Source organism: Eleginops maclovinus, chromosome 17, assembly GCF_036324505.1.
Source record: "Eleginops maclovinus isolate JMC-PN-2008 ecotype Puerto Natales chromosome 17, JC_Emac_rtc_rv5, whole genome shotgun sequence".
Lineage (NCBI taxonomy): Eukaryota > Metazoa > Chordata > Actinopteri > Perciformes > Eleginopidae > Eleginops > Eleginops maclovinus.
Window position 1 is genome coordinate 6,527,293 of NC_086365.1, and position 15,575 is coordinate 6,542,867.

Genomic DNA, 15,575 nt, shown 5'->3' on the forward strand with positions numbered 1-15,575 from the left:
CTATTTTGTGTGAAGATGAGACAGATTACATCTTCTCTGCTGATTTTTGTTTACCTCTAGTCATTTTGATGCAAAGCAATCAAGACACTTCTGCATGAATGTTGCAGTACAAGTTTTGTGAGTGACTTCACCTTATGTGGGTACATTCTGACATCTAGTGGTTATAAATAATTACAACATCAGGAAAACAGTTTGTTTTATTACAGTATAAAAGCATTACTATGAGTGAAACACAAACAAGTACAGGATATGTGATTCATAAAGAGCATACACACCAGCATATAAATTCATTTTATGATGCTCAATGTCATACAATTTCCCAAAGCTGTGAAACCTTTGCTGTGAACTTACCATCATTATAGTGAATGATAATGCATGTGATAAAAACGTTGATGTCTGATGTAAATTACTGTGTGATCAGGCTTTAAAGCACATTCCCTTATACACTAAACATGAACAAAGTAAATGGTCTAATGCCCAACTGAAGGGGAGCTCAGCATGCCTTAAAAAATGCTGAGTCATTTCAGTGAAGAAATGAACAACCCAACATCTGCTGGGATATCTGAACCTCCTTTATAATAGACCAAAATACCATCTCCAGCAGTGGCTCAGTCAGTAGGGGCTTGGACTGGGAATCGTAGGGTCGCCGGTTGAAGTCCCCGAACAGACTTGAAAATATGGAAGGTGGACTGCTACTTGGAGAGGTCCCAGTTCACCTCCTAGGCCCTGCTGTGGTGTCCTTGAGCAAGGCACCGGACACCTCCAATCCCCCCTCCCCATTGCTCCCCGGGCGCTGCACAATAGCTGCCCACTGCTCCTAGTACTAGGATGGGTTAAATGCAGAGGACAAATTTCACTGTGTGTGCTCTGCTGTGTGCATGTATGTGACAATAAAGAGGGTTTCATCCTCCGATTCTATCTATCTGCATGGCACTGTATACATAACGTATCATTAAGAAAATAAGTGCCATCAATTTTAGGAAATTTAACTTAATTAAAAGCAAGTTTTGGAAAGCTGAGTTTATGCTCAAGTTTTTCTTGAAGGTGGCAGCAAGACAGAGTAGAGACTGCTCCTTCAGTCAGCGGGAAGTATTTTTGCCCGTCTATCATTAAAATCATCTTCAGCGAATTCCATCATAATGAGACTCTTGAGTCTCTGTTGCACACTTAAAAGTATTGAAGATCTACCTAGTGAACTGTTAAATGATTGCGTTTAAACACATTCACAAAAATACAGATACAAAGTTGAGTTTCTTGGAGGCTTTCCTTTGCCAACCTTTAGCAGGGGATTGGCTGACAGTGGAGGGTCGTTAGCTGATTAGACTCACCTGCTGGGCCTTCCGGCTACAAAAACTAGCCGATAATGTCACTCTGATTTTTCTTACCAACTGCTGACATCCACCCCAGAGTACTCCTTCATACCATTACGTTAATAGCTGACATTTCTTATTTACACACCCTCCTCTTGGCACATTCCCTGAACCAGTTTGTGACAAAGAAACAACTCCCAAAATTGTTTCAACATTAGTCACCCTAAGCTACTGTTCATGCCTCCCAAAGTAAGGCTGTGTAGCAGAAATAAGCCTACATGTTATGAATGGAAAGTGGTGTATGTTGTGGGAATCAAGTTATTATTTGTACATATAATTATTTGTTTCACTCAAGAGTCTTGTTTTAAGATTTCCTCATTACAATCCCAAGCAACAAGCTCAAATTTAGCCTAAATAAACAATATTTCCTCTAAATGCCCATTGGGAGAAATTCATTAACTTAGTTGGTTTGAAATGAAGCAATGTGCCTGCCATGTTTTGTTTCCCCATATTTCTGAGAACAGCTCTTAATTTTTTCCATTTAAATGCTAATTGTCAAGAGGTTCTATGAATCATAATGTTTGTGTTCCTTTCCAAATGACTCAAGTGATTATAACGAAAAGGCCTTGGCTCTAATCAGACACCCTACATTGACAATGGGGCCGAACACAGTATGTTATCGGGCCTAAGGCTTCGAAACAAGAGCAATCAAAATGAAGTTCAAACCACACACAGTTAAGTTAAAATCACAGGAGCCATAGAGGCTGTATGAGGGTATAGCGGGACTCTAAGTTGACAGGAGGAAAAAATAAAGATAAATTGAGTCTGCACACTGATTCTTTTAAGTTGCCAAATACATTTATCATGGAGCAAGAACCCACAGTGAGCAAAATACATTTTTCTTTGTCCTTTTTGTTGTGGTTGTAGTTGTCTGGAGCATAAAAATAGCAACTTGTACAGGGAAGATTTAGAAAAGGTACAACAAACCGTGCCATACAGCACACACTTCAAATAATACATTATTTAAACAGTTTTCTTAGCATTTTTCTGAAATGAAATTTTCAGAGCATATATTAGAAAGCAGCATGCCAACTGCTGTGCTTACATTTAAATAAACATGAACATAGCAAATTAGTATGTTTAACTCTGACTGTACAGGGAACCAGCATACCGATTGTAGTGGGGTGCTTGGGAACGCAGCGCAGGGCCTGACTCCTCCCCTAATTAGGGCAGAGTATAAATTGCACCTGCTGCAATTGTTATCCCCTTTGGCTCTGCCGTTACGGTCGGTGCTGCAGGTAGGCTGTCTCTCAAAAAATGTCTCAGTTACTTCTAGTTTTTGTTAAGCTGACTTGCTGTTTCCTTGCAGTTTATCCGGTGACTCTTTCTTCTTGTGGTTCACAAGAACCACAGGACCACAGGTGGTTTGCTGTGTGTGGTTTGCTCTGGCTGCACCTGGTGAGTATTTGGTTGCACCCTGGTGTCACGAGAAGTAGCCTGCCACCCCGTTAACTGGCCTCAGCTCACTTTAGATTTAGTTTTTTTTTTTGCATAGACTTTTAAATGTTACATTTTAGATAAAGATTTTAATCCCATTATATAATAAAGATCATTTTAAACTGAGTAATTGTTTTATAACCAATGATTTTGTCTTCCTGCACCATTTTCCTAAGTTTCCTTTTTTTAAATTTACAATTAATAAAAGTTACTTAATTCTGAAACACGTCTCTGCCCCTCAGTCCTGAACCTATGTCCTACTCTTTTTATGTTTATATCCTGGGGTGCAAGTCCCCAGATGGCGTTGTCGGTCCTCAAACCCACTTCATTATCATTTCAATTTAACCACACCACAAGCAAAACTGCATTGCAAAGTCACCTGTTTTGCCTACATGATATACACAGCTGATTACACTAAGGAAAGAGCTTTTGCTTTAATTTGACACTGGATGGCAACATATTCTGAGAGGAAAATCAAAAAATGTTTATTCATCCATGGAAAATGCATAAACACAATACATGACAGCACATATTATAACACACTAACACTGTTTTTATTCATTTGCAGGATATATTATGGAAGTAATTTAAGAGATTATTTGTTTTGGCTAATGGACACTTTGAAGCAGCTTCTACCTGTGCCCCCCTGCTTACAGATGTTTTAAGTATTTCGACTATAGCCTTAATATCTTTTACAGCCTTGTAGAGGTAAAGTATACTGTATTGCAAAGCAAGACAGCTGGGAAAACAACCTGAAAAGATAGTGTGTATTTTGTATGTTGTATGTTTGAGTTTTTTACGTTCCTATGCTTCATTTGCCACTCTCTCCGTCTTTTTCTCTGCAAGGGATATGTCAGGGCTAGTTGAGGGTTAATGCCTCTTAGACTCCACCTACTTTGGATGAGTCAACAATACAGGAAGCAGGAAGTGCTGAAGTCTGAACGCGTTTATCTGTCACTGGACTGTTGTTGTGAGGTATGTTTTGGCTCTATTATTTTTTTTTACATGAAAATGAAACGTAATCAAACAAATATTAGGGTTCCAGAGTGTCTATACTGTGAAGTAAATAGACTACAAAGCCAGAAATTGTGCGTATAAGGAATGTTTTCTCCTGTGTTTGATCAGTGCGTACTTCGCATTACTTTCATTTCAGAGAAAACAGGAGCTCAGTGTCAGAATGGCACGCAGTCTCTCTCTCCAGGAGGTTGACCTCTCATGTTCAATATGCTGTGAGATCTTCAGGGACCCTGTGGTCCTAAAGTGCAGCCACAGTTTCTGTGCCCCCTGTCTGAAGCAGTACTGGACTCAGGGCACACGGAGCCGGGACTGCCCTCTGTGCAGAAGTGAAAGTGTGGATGACCCTGTGCCGAGTCTCACCCTGAAGAACCTGTGCGAGTCCTTCATCCAGGATGGTGAGGATCTGGACGATACATTTGGAGAGCTGTACTCTGATCCAGGGGAGGTGTGCCCCCTTCACGGGGAGAGGCTGAAACTTTTCTGTCTGCAGGATAAGGAGCCTATCTGCGTGGTTTGCCACACCTCAAGGAAGCACAAACAGCACGATTGTTGCCCTGTCAGTGAGGCTCTAGTAGATGTAAAGGTAAACAATATGCCTTTGAGATCTAAACATATGGTTTGAATAAGTATATGCTTTTACTTGGGGCTGCATTTTTGCTCCCCAAACAGCCATTATGTTTAAAGATGATAGCAGCCTTTTTGAAGATTACTTTTTAACATGTATTCATATTCACTTTCTCTTGATTGTCTACTCAGGAGAAAATGAAGACTGCCCTCAGCTCGATGCAGAAAAAAAAGGATGTTTTTGATAACATGAAGAAAAAATATGAGAATGCTGTGGAATTCATCCAGGTGCTGATTTTGTCATACTTCTGCAACAAACAAAAAAATACTCAGTTGAGGTAGATTAAGTAACATTGGTGAAAATAGGCTACAATGCTACTTAATATAGAGGTGGTGCTGGTAATTTCAAAGCCATGCTAATAAAAATGTTTTTTATGTTCAGTTCCAGGCCCAATTTGTGGAGAAGCGGACCCGAGAGGAGTTTGAAAAGCTTCACAGCTTCCTCTTAGCCGAAGAGGAATCCAGAATAACGGCACTGAGGGGGGAAGAAGACCTTAAGAGTCGAGCGATGATGCAACAAATTGAAGAAATTACCAGAAATATAGAACATGTGTCTGAATCCATCCGAGTTTTAGAGGAGGAGATAGCTTCAGAGGGCATTTTCATCCTTCATGTATGTTTGGCAGGGTTTGAAATGTGAAGCAATGCATGGATGACTCTATAGAAATAGTTTATTTCTTAAAACTCCTTTTTTTCCGTCTTTTTTTCAGAAATGCAAGAGCACATTGGCAAGGTGAAAAAGAATATTGCATATTTGACTTTACTTTTCTCTGCTTTCTTAACAAGTTACAGAGACTAACCTAAGTGTTCTCTCTGCAGAGCCGACAGCCCAACTGAAGATCCAGTCATGGCTCCCGGAGCACTATTGGATGTAGCCAAATATCTCGGGTCTTTAAATTTCCATGTGTGGGAGAAGATGGGGAAAATTGTCAAATACAGTGAGTTCATATTCGTCCTACTTTTAGTAACTTCTTTACTCAGTCAAAAGTACAGAAGTATGGGCTTTGGAATGTTGGCAGCCACAACTATCAACTGTTTTAGAGTCAAGCTGGTAACTAGACCTCACTTAATATTAATAGAACACAGCTGTCATTGTCATACATACACTGATTGTGTTCTCTGTATTAAATAGGTGCACAATGACTCTAAATAATAATGGTCATGCCACCAAATGCGGATTAAGATACAAACCTTCTTTGAAAATGTATAGAGTACAGATATTTGTTTCAAAAATGAAAGGAGTAAAAAGTTGTCAGAAAAATAAATAGTTGAGTAAAGTACTGATACCAGAAATCTTAAGTACAGTAACAAAGTATTTGTACTGTTCTACTTCCCACCTCTGCTGACAACCTGCTGTGTTTTCTTCAGCCCCGGTTACTCTGGACCCCAACACCGCTGCCCCGTGGCTCATCCTGTCAGACGACCTGAGCAGCGTCTGTGACAGTGAAGAGAAGCGTAAGATGCCCGACAACCCGGAGAGGTTCGATCCTGACACCGGTGTGCTGGGCCGCGAGAGCTTCACCTCGGGCAAGCACACCTGGGACGTGAATGTGGGGGAGAGTACAGCGTGGGTGGTCGGCTTGGCTAAAGAGTCAGCCCAGAGGAAAGAGAAAGTGTCTTCAGTGCTGAATAACGGCTACCTGTGCGTGTACTTTTACCACAAGATGTACTTTGCAGGCACTTCTCCATTGACGAGGCTTAACTTGAAGAGGAACCCGCAGAGGATTAGGGTGCAGCTGGACTGTGACAAAGGCAGGGTGTCCTTCTGCGACCCGCATGACAACACTCATATCTACACCCTTAAGCACCCCATCACTGAGAGGGTCTTCCCTTACTTCTGGGTGGGGTGTCAGCAGTGTCCTTTAAAGGTGGAGCCACTGGAGGTTTCTGTGAAAGCGGTTGAACACTTCTGAAAGTGCATAACTTTTACCTTGTACTCGGTACAAAATGAATGGGATCTTTTTTTGAATTTCATACAGTATTGGAATCAAATAGCATAATTTCAGCATTTTATTTCCTGCCTCTAAACAGCGTCCTTTTTGTTTTTCAGTTTTAAACTGTTTCCATTTGTGCAGTTTCAACTATTTCTTTGACGTTGTTTCTGTTTAAAAACAATCAAACAGTATAATGTTTGCCTGTAGTTTGATGAATCAAAGTAACCCAATCTTGAATGTGCATGTCAAACTCTAAATGTTTTTTCAAGCCCAAATGTTTATTTCTACAGATAAATGACAAACACTTTATGCTTTATGTGCAAATACTAATGAGTGTGCTAATCTACAAATAAATGATTTGCAAATACCACAACTTCCCTTGATTTTTGTGAAACCTGCTAAAAAATGAAATGGGCAAGACAGGCAACATATTATACAATTATTAAAGATATACAGTGGTATGCAAAAGTTTGGGCACCCCTCTGAGATTTCATGACAATTTGCTTTTCCTTTATAATAGAAGATCACAGCAACAACATTTGTTTTCCTACAAAGATGTAGACGTTTTAGTGTTTTCCAGACCAAAATTCTTAGGGTAGCATTACATAGTTTTATTATAATAAAATAAAATGCAAAAAATGGGATGTGCAAAAGTTTGGGCACCCTTATAAATAGCATTCATTTCAACACCTGTACGGATTTATAGCTGACAGGTTGCTGCACAAAATTGCTTTGATTAGCTCATTAGACCTTCAATTACAAAGACAGGTGGAACCAATCATGAAAAAGGCTATTTAACATAGGTAATAGCTGGCTGTGCCTGGCCTAGGTTCTTTCTTAGGGAGTGGCAAGATGGGGACCTCAAAACAACTCTCCACTGACCTGAAAGCTAAGATAATCCAACATTATAAATTAGGAGAAGGGTACAAAAAATTATCTGACAGGTTTAAACTGTCTGTCTCCACAGTCAGAAACGTAGTTGTGAAATGGAAGGCCACAGGAACAGTCCGTGTGAAGGAAAGATGTGGTAGGCCGACAAAAATAGGGGAAAGGCACAGGCGAAGGATGGTGAAAATGGTCACAGAGAAGCCACAGACCACCTCCAGAGAACTACAACAACATCTGGCTGCTGATGGTGTAGTTGTTCACCGTTCCACAATCCAGCGTACTTTGCACCAGGAAGAGCTCATTGGAAGGGTGATGTGCAAAAAGCCTTTCCTGAGTGTTAATCACAAGAAGAGTCGCATGAGGTATGCAAAAGCACATCTGGACAAGCCAGAAGCATTTTGGAACAAAATACTGTGGTCAGATGAGACCAAGATTGAGTTATTTGGTCATAACATGAACAGGTATGCATGGCGAAAAAAACACACTGCATTCAATGAAAAGAACTTGTTGCCCACTGTAAAATTTGGTGGAGGATCTATCATGTTATGGGGCTGTGTGGCTAGCACAGGTACTGGAAAACTTGTTAAAGTTGAGGGCCACATGAATTCCTTACAGTACCAGGAGATTCTTGACAAGAATGTTCTAGAGTCAGTCACAAAGTTGAAGCTACGCCGGGGTTGGATTTTTCAGCAGGACAATGATCCTAAGCACCGATCAAAATCCACCAAGGAATTCATGCAGAAGCACAGGTACAATGTTCTGGAATGGCCATCCCAGTCCCCAGACCTTAACATCATTGAAAATGTATGGATTTATTTGAAGAAGGCTGTCCATGCACGGAGGCCAAGAAACCTGACTGAACTGGAGACGTTTTGTGTGGAAGAATGGGCCAAAATACCACCTGCCAGGCTTAAGGGACTTGTCTGTGGCTACAGGAGGCGCCTACAGGCCGTTATTGCAGCAAAAGGAGGCAATACTAAATATTAATGGAATTATTTCTTAGGGGTGCCCAAATTTATGCACATGCCTATTTTTGTTTGAATGCACATAAACATGTTTCTGTTTGACCAATAAAAGTTATTTCACTACTGAGATGTTTCTGTTACCATAAGGTATAACATATGTTAAAATGAAGTTGCTGCTTCAAAAGCTCAGCAAGTGACAAACTGATGCAGTGGTTTTCCTAAGGGGTGCCCAAACTTTTGCATACCACTGTACTCTGTAGTTATATCAATAATAACTATAATAAGACTCAGTACTGGCATTTTTATATATCTATATCATACAGAACACAATAACAGTGAACACAACTGTTTTTCAAAATGTGTTATAACAGTAGACTAAAATTCACGGTCAAAACGTACATTTTTCTATTCTTAGGGATTATTTAGCGTGTGTTACTAGAGGAGAGGCGGAGTTTATTTGATCTTGTGCAATTTATGCTTCCAACTCAAAGCACTATGTATAACCTATTGGAGGCCCATAGCCTGTTATATACGTGTTTAACTTTATAATATGTATCTACACTTCAATTACTGTTGCTATACTCTAAATTGATACTTTGATTTTGAATCTTTGGTATTTTTACATCACGTTTTTGCCCCACCTGACCCCACCCATTGAACATTAAAGCGTGGCATGTCGACCTTGTCCTGCTCCTTTCACCTATCGATAACACGTTGTTTTAGCATCCTGCCTGTATACGTGGAACTTTTCTGAACAAGTTTTAACATTACTTCCATAACGTCTGAGTCCCAGCAAAGTTACAAACGTCACAGGCTTCAGCAGCTGGTATCACGGTAAGGTTAGCTAAATAGAAACGTGTTCATTAGCTCTCATTAGCTAGTTATAGCTGCAAGCTAGTAGTGCAAGTAGATTATACATTTTGAAGGTTATGTCGTTGGTTAGTGGTTGGGTGATATGTAATACATGCTACACACATTTAAAACCTCCAGTCGCCATAAAACGTGTTTTTATTCCATTGGCAACAATAAAACCTTGACGTTTTTGAGCTGAGCTAAACTCAGTCAGTCTTAGCCTCCACCATGTGCAGGGACTAAACAATGTTTAAAATGTTATTTTTAGTCAAATGTTTTCTTTAACATTTAACAAAGCAAAATACACTGACATCAGTGGTGTAAAATAACTAAGTAGATTTACTCGAGTACTGTAAGTACACATTTGAGGGACTTGTTCTTACTAGAGTATTTCAACTTTCGCTACTTTGTACTTCTCTGTACAAATCAAATAGTGTATTTTTACTTACTACATTTTTTAAAACTTTAGTTATTTTGCAGATTTGGTTTAAAGATGTGAAATTCAATCAACTCTAAAATTAGACTTTATCTAAACCTGGGTTAGGGTTAGGGTTAGCCATAACAAATAGGAGTCGATCTAGAGGAGCAGAAATAATATAAATGTAAGTTATCTCACATTCAGCCATGCCCAATGCCAGTGTGTCTACGTGGGTCAATGACGTGCGCTCTTTTTCTGTGTGTACATAAGGGTTAGATACATTTAAAATAGTTAACATTTGAAAATAATTTCACAAATTATTTTCTAACATCATTTTCATCAAATAAGCACTGGTTATTTAATACTTTTAGTGACAGGGATGCAACTCATCAGGTATGAAAACAGGTGACAATGATCCAAAACACATAGTATATTATTCAGTAATAGGACAATCTGCAATAATGAGTACTTTTACTTTTGGTATTTTGACTTGAGTAACATTTTGATTGCAGGACTTTAACTTGTAACAAAGTATTCCTACACTCTGGTACTTCTACTCTTACTTAAGTACAATACCTGAGTACTCAAAGTATCTCAACGGATTTATTCAATTTTGAGAGATTATTAAGTGAATTTGGGTAAAAATTTGGGTAAAAATGTCAATACGCAGTAACCACAAAAACATGAACCACATAATTACACTTGCTGAAAAAAATGTGAAATTCTCTCCAAAATCCCTTCTAAAATAATCTGGCATGATCTTGCATAAGAACTTTTCTATATTAAATAAAAGTAATCAAACCCCATTGTTCTGAATGTTTTAATTAATATGGGGAATCATGTCTGTCACATCAACCACTTGAAATGTCAAGTGGTGTAACCACCTTTTAAGGAGCCATTTTGTAAGTATTATTTCAGAAGATCATGTAACAGGAAGTTATGTCACAGGGAAGGACCCTTGAAGACCCGAACTGCTATGAGTCAAGGTTAGTAACTCTTAAAAATGTAACATAATCAAGTGTTTTTTGGCCATGGTCAGGCAAGCTTAGGTAACATGTCAAATGGTATGACCTCCTTAAAATATGGATAAATCATAATAATAATAAAATATTGAATTTAATGTAAAAACTGTTTGAATATTCACATAATGGTCAACTACGTACATAGTTGATTTTAAATAGAAATGTCAAATGGTGTGACCGGTTAAACCATTTGACTCCTTACTGTTTGAGAACAATTCGATCAGATTCAGGGCCAAGAGTATTTAATTTAAGGTGCCAATTATATTATTTTTATCATTTAAATAGTGACTTACTGTTAAGCATGAACAGTAGCTTTAATAGGGTTTAAGTTAGATTGGAATTTTAACGATTGTGAAGTGTCATTTTTTTATTTTTTTTTATTTAAACGTCCATAATACATTTTTAATATTTTATTATGATGTATGTAAACAGTATGTTTAAATTATAAATAAATAATATAAATACATTTATTGTAAATTAAGTGTTCTTCTTGTCCCCCAATAGATGCTACTTACAAGCAAGGAAAAAGTGGCTCACCACAGAGCGCGAGTGAACGCAGATCCTGCTGCAAAGGCAAATTACCTGGCCAAAAGACGGCAAAGGTAGTGCACACACAACAGCACGCACACATGCGCAGAGGATGTCTCCTGAAGGATGAGTCCAGTGTCCGTTGCCACTGGATATCAGAAGAGGAAATCAACAAATATGATGAAAAAGTCCCGGCCTTCATTCCAGCTGTAAAAGGCACACTAAAGATTCATCAAGTGACCTGTGAAGAGCCAGCTGTGATCCAGTACAGGGACATTTCATGCTTTTGCAAAAGACCCAATATCTGCAGGTGTCATGGGACATCGGTAGTTGATTTCCGGGACCCACCAGCCATCACCTCAACATCTGACAGCGTGGAAGATCAGGAAAGTAAGCAGGGAAAGTTTTCTCTTGTCAGATATGAGGGCAAACCATTTGTGGGGCAGATCATTCAGGTAGTTGGGGATGAAGTAGAGGTAAGTTGCATGCAACAGCTAGCCGGGAAGAATGTCTTCACCTGGCCTCATCCACCTGACATCCTGTTCTATTATAAGTCTGATGTTCTTCACAGCATTTCTGAGCCAGAACCTGTGAATTCACGTCATTCGAAACTCACAGCAGATGCCTGGAAACAATTCCAAGCACACAGCCTGAAAGGTAAATGTTTTTTTTCCGCAGACTCAACTGGTCAGGAATATTTCAAGTCTGAAGTTTCTGAGACGCTGTTTCTTTTATAGTGTTATGTTAAGGTGAAATGGATGGAATGAACTCACACTGATGGTTGTCGGTTTTTAAAAATGTAATCAAAACAGTTTAGTGATGAAAGAAATGAAAAAAAATGTTATACTCTCTCACTCACAATCTCTCTCTCTCTCTCTCACACACACACACACAAACACAAACACACACACACACACACACACACACACACACACACACACACACACACACACACACACACACACACACACACACACACACACACACACATACACACACTTCCTCTCACTCTCAGAATAGGAGTTAATCCTGCATCCTGAATGACATGAATATTAAAATATCCAATATCAGTTTACCTTGATGACTATTTTCTGTGTCAATTTGTCGTCCTTTTGCCGTAGAAGTTTTATGGTCAGTTGGTGTAACCGATTTATGTCAATTGGTGTAACCAGTATCTCAGTATACTAATTTAATACTCTACTACACTGTAATAATGGGTGTTTAAACCATTTCTACTCAAATGGTCAAAGAATAGACATAAAGCAAGATGTTTACAGCATATGGTCTTGCTCAGTACAATAAAAAACCCATATCATTTAAATTTAGAAATAAATATAATAAAACATTCTCATAGGATATTACAAAATAAACTACTAATTTCATGAGAGCAATGGCATGCACTTTAGGAGGTGTGAAATATTAGATATTTGTCATTTTTTGTGGTTACACCTTTTGTTAAAAATAGTATAAATGTCATATTACATCATATGAATACAACAGAAATACAAAATATACACTTTAACAAACCTCAGGCATGTTTTGTTTTAAAGTTTTAAACATATTTTTGAATTCTCAACCCCTATCTGTCACTGACCCCTGTATCAAAATGTTTTTTATTTTGCAGGAGGACCATGATGCCTTACCTTTCATCCGTCAAAGCAAAGAGAAAGATGGCTGACAGTGTTTCAGAGTCAGAGTCCCCCTCCAAACCATCCAAAGTCACCTTCCTGAGCCCCTCTCTTGTTTTACTGGAAATCCCGGCTAACACCAACACCAGCCTCCCAGTGTGGGAGGCCATGAGAACCCAGCAGGTTGACATCGCCTGGACCGTCAACCCCTACAGCATCAGGGTGCATTCAAACCCTATGACCTCTAAGCAGGGGGAGGGTACAACTTCCACCCAACTTGATAGCACTTCCACCTTAGTGCTTCCTTCCACTTCTGGGAAGCCACGGATGCTGATCCAGTGTCTTTCCCCACAGCAGATCATTCTCTGTCCTTCTGAAAACAGCACCCAATTTCTACCAAGCCCTCCAAGTAAACCACAGAACTCACCTTCAACCCCTACACGGGATGACTCCGTCATCGTTCCCCTGCCTCTCATCATCACCTCACCTCAGCCTCTCCACCAGACCACCACCCTGACTAAGAAACAGGTCTTGCCCTCCATCAACACCCTAATAACCCGCACCAAGCCGCAAGCCCTCTTTATAGAGCCTTCCCCCTCTCCGTTCCACACAAAGAACTCCTCTGACATCCAGATCTGTGACAACTTCCTCCTAAATGTTTGCCACGCAGGGAAAAAGTGTAACAAGCACCACACTCCCTACCCGTTTCACTGGCAGCTGTGGTGTGAGATCACCAGCAAGTGGTTCGACATCCCCCATCGCTCTCAGGTCTTACTGGAGAGGATCTACTGCGATGTCAACCAGCAGGTCATTTGCATCAAGGATGGGTGAGTACGAGGGCACAACTTCACTTAAACTCTGAAAACTAAACAATGTTCAAAAACAAATTGTCAAAAACTACATTTTAATTGTGACTTACAAAGATGTTTTGTCCAACACACCTTTAGGCATGCCAAATACAGTTTGGACTTTTCTGTGATGAAGTTGAACTCGTATAAATATGGTGACGTTCGACGACTGACTAACTCTGACAGTCTGATGGTGAACCCTTTCTTTCCCAGTAAATGGAAAATCTACTGGTTCAACTGCTTCATCTGGAAGGAATACAGCCAGGTAAATGTTTATTTTACTTAGCATTTCCATTATCGCTCCTTGGCTCCGTCCTCTTTTACTTATACCGGCTGTAAGTTGTAACCGGTGCCATTTTTCAGCGGTTCCTTGCTCATCTATTTGTTCATCCCTCTTAAGGCTTTGTCCAACGTTCTGCTGAATGCGATGAGTGAAAAGAAGCCAGAATGTACTTTTTTTATTGGCTCATGGAAATACAAGATGGACTTCACTACCATGGTCCAGACCAATGTCACCACAGGGTGTTCTATAGAAGTCCGCTTGAGACCCGTCTACCACTCCCCCAATTCCATGCAGCCTTACCTGAAGTTGGTACCCATTTTGGTCTCTTGTTTGTTCACATGAAGTGGCACATTTCCATGAACAGAACATTATATTGTCCTGAAAACATCATATATGATGACAGACATTTGTAACTCAACTGCAAAGTCTCTAGAAATATCAAAAAAACAGTAGAGACCTAATTAATATCCCCCTTTCCTTTACTCCACACCTAGGACAGGGATCCAGAGTGAGCCAGCCGAGCCTGTCAGTGATCCCCCGGGGGCTGACTTGAGCGTGGACCCTCTGAAGGAGTTCAGCTCCTGGTATCCTCCGGTGTGGTCTCTGGTCTCAGAGCAGGACTTCAGCCTGGTGGAGCTTCCTGCAGGCACACCGGCCTATCGGAGCATCCAAAACTTCTTCTATGAGACCCAGCCTGAGACCGAGGTGGACATCCTCAGCATCCAGCAGGTGGAGAACCTCCTCCACTGGGACAAATACCAAAGGTTCAGCCACTGTTTCTGCACTAAAAAACATTTAGCTTCCTTCCTGTTTCCACCATCAGCTTAGATGCACTAAACAGACACCTTTTCATGTATTGGTTTTACTTACAGTTGCGAGGACTTGTTTGTCTTCCAATGCTATGGTGATGTTGTGCGACTCGCATTTAATCAAAATAAAATCATAACCTTACCACACACATTCAACAAAGAAAAAAGGCCTTTAGAATAGTTAAACAAATCGGAACAAGAGGCAAAACTCAAATAAAATATCACGCAAAAAAACCTCTGTGTCTCTTAAGAGGCTGGCACCATCGGATATGTAGTGTTTTCACGAGATCATGATTAGGTGACAATATTCTGCCTTTTTTTAATAAAAACAAAAGACTGAGGTTTAAGTGTGATCATGTGAAATTGCTCGTTGAATATATCTGTCTATATTTAGGTTTCAAGTGAAGTACAATGATACAGGAAGCGGGCACAAAAGACACAAGCTACATTGATGTGTGTGCATTGTCATTACAGGCAGAAGGCCCACATGCAGAAGCATCAGGCAGATTCTACAGAACCTCTGGAGAGACATCTGTTCCACGGGACCAGAAAAGAGGCCGCGGAGGAAATCTGCCACAACAACTTTGACCCTCGCATAGCCGGGCAAAACGGGGCGTCCAACGGTCACGGCTCCTACTTCTCCATCTCTGCCTCCTACTCCAACACCTACTCAGCGATGGGGCTGCCCAACGGGGTCTGCCACATGTTCATAGCCAAAGTGCTGGTGGGGAACGTGACTCAGGGAAGGTTCGGCTATCGCCGGCCGCCGCCAATCATGTCCAAGACGAGGCCGTTCGGTCGCTACGACACCTGCGTGGACAACGTGTGCAACCCCAGCATGTTTGTCGTTTTTGATAGCTGTCAGTGCTACCCATACTACCTCATAAAGTACAAAGAACTGCCCAAAGAGATTGAAATTTGATGCTTCAAGAGCAGAGGGCTTTGTTGATCG

General features: G+C 40.3%; 2 protein-coding genes across 3 annotated transcripts; both read left to right on the forward strand.

Annotated features, from left to right (window-relative positions):
- The first annotated feature begins 2,589 nt into the window (after nt 1-2,589).
- On the forward strand, nt 2,590-6,755 carry LOC134879416 (E3 ubiquitin-protein ligase TRIM35-like). Of its 2 annotated transcripts, none has more exons than XM_063905922.1 (8): nt 2,590-2,608; nt 3,654-3,782; nt 3,961-4,407; nt 4,581-4,676; nt 4,831-5,061; nt 5,159-5,181; nt 5,268-5,386; nt 5,817-6,755. In XM_063905922.1, the coding sequence occupies exons 2-8, from the start codon at nt 3,681-3,683 to the stop codon at nt 6,359-6,361; spliced, it is 1,563 nt and encodes a 520-aa protein (XP_063761992.1). In that variant the 5' UTR covers nt 2,590-2,608; nt 3,654-3,680; the 3' UTR covers nt 6,362-6,755. The 2 variants fall into 2 exon arrangements, with proteins under 2 accessions (XP_063761992.1, XP_063761991.1); XM_063905921.1 differs by lacking the exon at nt 2,590-2,608 and adding an exon at nt 2,680-2,768.
- Nucleotides 6,756-12,686: 5,931 nt separating this feature from the next.
- On the forward strand, nt 12,687-15,545 carry LOC134878992 (protein mono-ADP-ribosyltransferase TIPARP-like). The gene is made up of 5 exons (XM_063905201.1): nt 12,687-13,510; nt 13,631-13,796; nt 13,932-14,119; nt 14,309-14,578; nt 15,098-15,545. The coding sequence occupies exons 1-5, from the start codon at nt 12,687-12,689 to the stop codon at nt 15,543-15,545; spliced, it is 1,896 nt and encodes a 631-aa protein (XP_063761271.1).
- Nucleotides 15,546-15,575: the final 30 nt, after the last annotated feature.